The 8,756-nt window shown below is 33.6% G+C and overlaps 1 protein-coding gene across 1 annotated transcript; it reads right to left on the reverse strand.

Annotated features, from left to right (window-relative positions):
* Positions 1–1,157: 1,157 nt before the first annotated feature.
* Positions 1,158–5,896, reverse strand: LOC120087565 (protein CONSERVED IN THE GREEN LINEAGE AND DIATOMS 27, chloroplastic). Its single transcript, XM_039044370.1, has 7 exons — positions 5,437–5,896; positions 3,860–4,012; positions 3,379–3,456; positions 2,217–2,312; positions 1,978–2,013; positions 1,680–1,867; positions 1,158–1,602 (listed from the first exon to the last, which is right to left on the reverse strand). The coding sequence occupies exons 1-7, from the start codon at positions 5,659–5,661 to the stop codon at positions 1,440–1,442; spliced, it is 939 nt and encodes a 312-aa protein (XP_038900298.1). The 5' UTR covers positions 5,662–5,896; the 3' UTR covers positions 1,158–1,439.
* Between the last annotated feature and the right edge of the window lie 2,860 nt (positions 5,897–8,756).

Genomic DNA, 8,756 nt, shown 5'->3' on the forward strand with positions numbered 1-8,756 from the left:
CCAATCCCGATCTAAATTGATGCTTTTAATTATGCATGTGATATATGGTTATTTTAATTTAATATATGTCATATAAAAAATTCCACCATCGGATATATATTTGATCATGCATCAATTTTAATATAAATGTTATATTAGAAAGTTGCATGATATATTAAGTATGCTCATGTATCATATAACATAATCGTCATTATATATGAACGCATGCATAAATAACATTTTCAAGCATCATTTATATTATTAATGCTATAATATATAGTTTAGATATATGGATGTATGTTAATTTTTTTTTCATTACCATAGTATATAATTGTTATATATGTAATCTAATGAAAAAGGAGATGCATGATTAAGTTTTAATTATTTCATTTAATCTTTATAATAGTTACAAGTTAAATAAAATTAAAATTAAAATATATAGCAAAGAGTTGCATGCTAACATAGTGTTTTTTTTTAAAAAAAAAAAAAGAGTTTAAAATTAAATTCACATTAGACCTCTGTTTAATAAAAATTTCTAATATGATTAGAAATAAGTTTAATCTTTTAATTCAATTTAATAAGATTAAATTGATTTCGATCAAAAGATAAAAATTTGTAACAAATGTATCTATAAGGGATCTTTGTCTAAGGACAGTTTTGTGTGGTATTTAAGCTGAGGGTGGAACACCCTATTTGGAACTGATCTAGAAGGTGAAGTAGATAGATTTGTTACAAGCATGGAATGAACTTAATCTTATGTAATATCGTAACTCCAAGGCTATTCATGAAAAAAAATTGTGGATTTAAGACATTCTTGTAATTTAACATATTTAGTTAGGCTATTAGTGTAGAAAGCCTTAGAAAATACTTAGGAGTTGTTTGACACAAGGATATGGGTTGCTATGAGATGGGGTCAAAACCCAACTCAATATTTGGAGGTCCAATATTTTATCTCAAATGAATATTATACCCAAGTTGATGAACTCTACGAACACATAAACTCAACTCCAACTCAATGCCCTCAAACAACCCTTTATACTCTTCTAAAAATGGAATGTTCTACAAAAATTGAGACTTAATATGATGTGACTGAGAATATTGGACGAAAACTACCTGAAACGACGAATGTTTAGGAAAGGTTAAGGAAGGGTAATATTACAGCTTTAAAAAGAAAGTGATTTTTTCTAAATAGATGGCAAAGTCAAAAGGTATTTTTTATATTGTATATCAACCATCCATTCTATTCAGCTTAAGGTAAACCGAAGCTCGCTTCTTGAATAGTACTTCTCTTTCCTTCAACTTAAATAACCAAAACTTATGAACATTATAACAAATAACAAAAAATAAGACTTACATAATTGGCGAATTATGTAGAATGATAAAATTCTTTCGCAGGATTGTGATTTTACTTGGAACAGAAACTAAGTTGTTTTATCAACATTACTTCCCCAGCTTTGTATTTACTTGATCAAGTCCTCCCATTTGCAGTATTGTCCCCCAGCTAACGCTCGGTAATACCGATCTCTACAGTAGACCGGTCTACCGTCGGCTGCTTCGGCCGCTGCCGCTGCAAGCTCATCATCGGCCATGACCTCAACCGGTAACTGAAGCAACTGCTCCTTTCTAAAGACATAAACTCTAAGTTACAAAGGAGAACACATGGAAAGAACTTCCCTCAATCCATAATCTCATAGCATTACCTTAAGTTGTATTTTTTGTTGATGTCTGAATCTGGATTAACGTTGGATGATAAGTTTTGGTTTGAGGAAAATCTGGTCTGAACAAAATCCTCTACTGGTGTAGCAAATATGAACAATAATACAGCTGAGACAAGAACAATCCCTGTTCCAACTAGTGTTTGTTTGAGCATGTTGATCACCGGTTTAACCTGTTTTTTTTTTTTTTTTTTTTCAATCTTTAGTTAAATGAAAATTTAAATGGTGTTTCATATTAGAATGAATTTTCTCTAAGATTGATTAGATTGGTATTGGAAAATACCTTGTAAGATCCTAACAATCTATCACGAGCCAGAACCTACAACCAACAAAAGAAGGTTAAATTATCGTTACCAACAAAAGTATGGTAAATTATAAATATAGATTTAGCATATTCTTAACAATTCCCTGAAAATGCACTTTCTAATGGAAATGGAGAGAAAATAACATTACAGCGATTTAAACCGGTTTTAACATGATGATAAGTTACGAGAAGAAAATCAAAGTATGTTAATAATTTACCTCGGGTGGTTTGACCCACATTTGGCCATCATACCATCCGCTCTCTTCGTAAGGTATAACTGCTGATAACAGCCTATCTCCCACATAACTCCAACCCTGAAACCACAAACCCATCTATGCTTAAAATTAACTAATCTTCAAAGTTTAAGCTAATAAGTTATAACACGTTTAATTCTTTATGCATACTCTTTTAACACATTTTCTTTATTTGTAGAGTCGAAAATTAAGACAAGCCACAACAAATGGATCATTATATAAGGCGATAAGGAAATGACGTTGCAAAAAGTTCTAACATTTTGTTAAATCTCAAAGCTAATGCAGATAGGCCAGGCATAGTTGCAGTGAGTAGAGAGTTAATTTTGGAAAGGTACTTTTAAGTGAAATACTTCCCATGGAACACGAAGTGATTTCTCTAAAAGCAGCAGTGATTAAGAGTGTCTTCAATGGTCTAGAAATTTCAAAATTACTTTGAAACATCTTACCAATGACTATCAAAATTTTGAAGAGTGCTCCTTAATGGGGCTATAACACTTTCTACCCCTACAAACTTATCCCAAACTCATTTTTTCAAAAGACACTTTGAGTCCGCCAAATGCTATAAATTTAGCTAAGATGACTTATTTTCAAAATTTATCACGTGAGAAGTCAATCCAAACGCACCATTTTCATCTTTTATACATACTACATATTCTTAACCTTCATCTCCATTGCTAGTTCAATTCAGATGGCTTCACCATAACTATAAACTTATCCTAAATTCGTGTTTTATTAAGACATTTTGAGTGGTTGTCAAATACTACAAGTTTTGCTAAAATGACTCATTTTCAAAATTAAACACTTGAAAAGTCAATCCAAACACACTATTTTATCTTTTAGACATATTTTTAACCTCAATTTCCATTGCTAGTTTAATTCAAATGTCTTCACTTCACCTAAGCAATGACGGTGAACTTATCTAAAAATCATTTTTTAAAAAGTTATTTTGAGTGGTTGTCAAATACTACAAAGCTTGCTAAAATGACTCGTTTTTAAAATTAAATATTCGAAAAGACAATTCAGACACCCTTTTATACATATTCTTAACCTCCACTTCCATGGCTAGTTCAATTTAGATGCCTTCACCTAAGCCAGAACTATAATAATGGATAGTAAAGAAACTTGCCAGATATATTCTCAAGACAATCAAGGAAACGAGGAGAAGAGTTCCAATTCCAGCAGCAAGCACAAATCGCAGAGGTTCCTGAAACAAAGAAAAGGGTAAGCATAGATATTAAAGTTGGGTCGTTAAGACCCCGTTTGGTAACCATTTAGTTTTTTGTTTTTTGTTTTTGAAAAATTAAGCCTATAAACACTCCTTTCACCTTTAAATTTCTTGTTTTGTTATCTACTTTTTACCAATATTTTAAAAAAAAACTAAGCAAATTTTTGAAAAGTTAAAAAAGTAAAAGTTTAAAAACTTGTTTTTGTTTTTAGAATTTGGCTAATAACTCAACTCTTGTGCTTAAGAAAAATGCAAATCATAGTAAGAAATTGAGAGAAAATAGGCTAATTTCAAAAACCAAAAGCCAAAAATAAAATGGTTACCAAATAGAACCTAAATTAAGAGCTTTTTTCAAATTCAGTACTATTAGTTTGTAAGGTACCCGTGAAGGATTGAAGCTTGCAGCAGCAACGGGGATTCCCAAGACTATGAAGCTTCCTAGCCAAAGCCCTCCAAGGCGAAGAAAGAAAGGCCCTGCTCCCAGCTCACCCCATGAATACAATACCGAGTCTTTTAGAGATGAGTATTCATTCACCTGCATTCTCACAAATATTATGCATCATAAGTCAATGGGATTGAATTTGGTTCCTTTGATTTTAAAGGTTTTGAGACTTATGCTTAGTTTCAATTTGATCTCTATAATTTGGTTGTAGTTTCTATTTGGTCTCTATAATTTAAAATTTTCAGTTTAGCCCTTCTCATTTAGTAGCACTTCATAAAATCATCCCTGTCATTACCACAATACATTGATTCATTTTTTTAACACAACAAAGTAGTGTTCTAAATTTGGCTTATATTAAGAATTAGGAAAGAGTAAAAAGGAGAAGGAAATAGATGGATTTTTCAACTAGGCAAAACACAATTTATGATGACTTAGGAGGTTTAACCAAACTATCATTGGTACGAAAGGATCAAATGGAAACTAAACCAAAAGTAAAACGATTAATTTTTATTTATTTATTTATTTAATGGGATTGTCACTCACATGCGCATATGTAACACAACCGCATTCTGCCAATTACACATTAAACTATTTTTCATCATCATGATTTTGAGACACCTCGTCTTTTAGTTTTGGATCCATCTTTTTCTTCTTTTTTTTTTCATTTTAAGGATTTCAACTTTTACAAACAATTTCCTAGATCTTAGCCCGATTTTGAGAATAAAAAAGAATGAAAGGATGTCGCTAAACTATAATTGCATTTATGCAGTTTGCTATTAAAAAATTATAAATGTTAAAATATAGTACTCTTTTTAAAAGCCATTCATCACTTATTTGCTTTAATAATGTCTATTATTTTAATTGATAACAAAAATGGATAGTCATGCTTATGCTAGATCAAAATAAACAAGTTATATTGATTATTTTAGCTATTGCTTTTGTAGTATTTAATTCCTATTAGGCTAGACTTGCAACTACCATAATATAAAAATAAGAAACGAAAACTACTTCTTTTTTCAAGCTTTGAATATTATTAATTACCACAGAGAACCCAGTCTGCTTTTAAACTAGTGGTTTTAAGCTACTTTTGGTTCTTCACTGTCTAACAAGTCCGGACATTTCAGTTTGCCTAGTCCCAATACATGTTGGACAACAGTCTGCCACTTGATCAACATGTATCAAATACTTATACTCGTTGAGTATATTAAAAAGACACGTATATGACAATAATATTTAATTTTGAGTGTAAAATACATAAAATTAATTTTTAAGTCTATTTACTTTAAATTTTCTTCCATTATAAATAAACATGTCGGGTAGTCGTGTCCGTATCCCATATCCATATTTCTTATCTCACTCTTACCCTACTCAAATGTTTCTTAAAAGAAATGCTTAGGAGTTTAGAACGATGTTTCATGTCTCCAAAATTCGAAAGAATAATGAATATGCTAATGGAAATATAAAAAGAGAGAGAACAAGAAATTGAATGATGAATAAATTATAGAAAGGTATCTTACCGGGCGTTGTTCAAAGGGGACTTCAATTTCCAAGCCAGGGTCCCATTTCTGGCCGGAAAATCTGCCGCCGCCGCCATCAGTTTGATCATCCTTCAAGGCCTTGGCCAAAACCCGTGGATTCAGCCTCCGATTTGGCCTCAATTGAAATCGAAAAGAGGTCCTTACATCTTTGCTATTGCGAATCAGAGAGCAGCAACTGCTGCAGTACACATTCAGTCTGAACATCTACTTGTGAGTGTTCTCCGGTTGCAGTGTGCTTCTCGGAGAAGAAAAATGGGTGCGACCCATTGGAGATTTTGGAGTTTTGGAAAAAGATTTGTCGATGCGTGGATTGTTTTGAGCCTTTCGTGGGATAATCCCAATTATTTTGGATTTTGGAGTTTGATTTTGTTCTTTGATTTGTGTGGCTGCGAATTGGGGTTTTGCGTTTGTTTGTTCAGCGTGTGGATGCTGCCCCTTTGCACGCGGCTGCCTGTGTCTTTCTTCTGCCCCGCCGCAAGGACTTGGTTTGTTTGGACCCTTTCATGCGTCTTTGTTGGACCCTTGCTTTGGATTCATTGTGTGTTTTGGTTTGGTCGGTTTAGCTCGATTCGATTTTCAGTTTTATATAATATGGATCATATAGAATTTAGACCTAAAATTTAAAAACTAAAAAGATATCTTTTCCAAAATTTTAAGTTCAACTTCTAAAATGGTATTGGTAAATCTTAGTTTTTTTAAAATATATATATAATAAAGTCGTTCTAAACCTATTCTATAAATAGAATAGTGTGTTTGTTTTACTTGTGAAAGTTGTTCAAGACCTAGATTGTGTACTTTGCTCTTATCTCTTGAAAGGAAAGTTGGATAATGTTGGTGAGGTAAAAGTTGCTTGGTCGGATATTTGCTTTCAATATTGTGAGTGTGCTCTTAGTATGTCATATTTCTTCTTAGTATGCGTTGTTTCTATCATGAAGTTGTTATGGCTTATTCTGATTCATTTAAGTTCTTTGCGGCTCGCCTAGGTGGAGGCCCACAGTACTATCGTAATTTTTGGGCAATTAGCTCCTTTAGAATATTGTTTTGGTGTTGGCGGGCTACTCTTCATATTTGAGACCATTTGCAACCCTTGGTTCAATATCTATTGGAGTTGGTCGTCAATGTTCAATTTGGTTTGACTTTTGGTTGGAAAGGGATCCTATTCTATAGTAGTTTAAAATTGCAATGATATTGGACGTGAATAGTTTCCTCTGTGTTAAGGTTGGTGATTTCATTTGCACTAGTAAAATTTGGAACTAACCTTCTAACTTTAGAGAGCTGGCTAGACCCTTCGAGCAAGTTCAATCGATAATTGTCGAAGTTGAAAAGGAAAATTGTGTGTTCTAGTTCCCTTGTCACTAAGTAGCATTTCTACTCACTAGTGTTCTAGGAACCAAAGGTTGCTTGGTCGGATGTTTGCTTTCTATGTTGTGAGGTTGGTCTTAGTATCCGCCATTTTCTTCTTATAATGCATTGTTGCTATCATGAAGTTGTTATGACTTATTCTGATTCATTTAAGTTCTTTTCAGCTTGCCTAGGTGGAGGCCTACAACTTGTATAATCGTAGTATTTGGGCAGTTAGGTCCTCTAGAATCTCGTTTTGGTGTTGCCGGGCTACTTTTCATATTTGAGACCATTTTCAACCCTTGGTTTAATATCTATTGGAGTCGATCGTCAATGTTTGATTTGGTTTGACTTTTGATTAAAAAGGGATCCTATTCTACAGTGGTTTAAAAGTACAATTATATTGGATGTGAAGAGTTTCCTCCATCCTAAGGTTGGTGATTTTATCTGCACTAGTAAGACTTGGAACTAGCCTTCTAACTCTAGAGAGCTGGCTAGTCTCTTCAAGCAAGTTCAATTGATAATTGCCGAAGTTGAAAAGGAGAATTTTGTGTTGTAGCTCCCTTTTCAGTCAGTAGCATTTCTAGTCGCTAGTGTCTAGGAGTCCTTGTGGCCTAGGCATAGTGTGGTGACTTGGTCTAACCTTGTTTTGGTTTAGAGGTAGTATTCCTAAACATTCTTTCATTGTTAGGCTTGTTATCTGAAAACGATGACAGACCTATGATCCTATCTGCAGATGGTTGTTTTAATGTTTCTAATGTTTGTATTCTGTGCACCATCTATTCTATTCAGCTTGAGACTAAAGACCATTTATTCTTTGACCGCCTTTTTAGCTAAGCTTTCTAGAGTGACATGCTCTTTTGGGGAGTGTGTTCTCACAGGATCACTCATTGGGATACAGAGCTTAATTGAATTTTTCATATTAGTACGGGTAATCATTTAAGCCATAAGTGTTGGGATTGATGTCCTAATTCTCCCAGAGTCTCGTAGTTTGTAATCTGTACATATTGTTATGAATAAAGTAAGAGTTATTTTATTTGGTATTTACTCATATCCAATAAACAAAGCTTCATGGTTATTGTATGTCAACTTAAGCATGTATATGAGATATACAAGTGGATCATGCCTAAAGTGATAACCTAAATAGGTATGTAGTATAAGGATTAAGGAGGGATACCTAATCCTGGTGACACTACAGATACGACCCACTTTATAGAGGTTTGCAAGTATTGTGAACTACTACAGATGGTAGATCCTAACCATTCATATGGAGACAGGCGAGCGGGGGTGTCCTATACAAAGATTTTGTATAAGACCGGATCACGAGATGACTAGTCTCTATATATAAATCAAATGACCGCCTTCATAGGCTGGAGTTCACAACTCAATTAGGATTCAGGTCATGTTACCTATGGTCATTCTGGTGAAATGAAAGTATCTATTATGAACGGCACTATATAATGAGACTAAATATTTCGTGGTCTAGTCTTATACATACTCTTTTATATAGAATATCTCAACTCACATGTCTCTGTTAGGGTTGATGCCCTAAAGTCTCGTGTCCTGTAGTTTGTAAACAGTTTGTACGAATACTTGTGTTGTATAATATATGATATTTACTTCACATCTTGTATTTTGCTCAGTTGCTTGTTTTATTTGCTTTACCACAAACCAATAGATATAAAATTCCTGATTATCTGTATGTGACTCAACCATGTATGCGGTGACATACAAGTGGATCATGTCTTGAATGATAACCAAAATGGTCTGTAGTATATGGATATAGGAGGGAAACCTTATCCTGGTAACGCTATGGATGCGGCCCACTTTGTGGAATAGTCACAAGTGTTGTGACTTGTCACAGATGATCTGATCCTGATCATTCGTGTTGGAGACATGCAAGTGGGGGCGTCCTATACAAAGAGTTTGTATAAGACTTGACTACGAAGTGTTAATGT

This window comes from Benincasa hispida, chromosome 10 (genome assembly GCF_009727055.1).
Source record: "Benincasa hispida cultivar B227 chromosome 10, ASM972705v1, whole genome shotgun sequence".
NCBI lineage: Eukaryota > Viridiplantae > Streptophyta > Magnoliopsida > Cucurbitales > Cucurbitaceae > Benincasa > Benincasa hispida.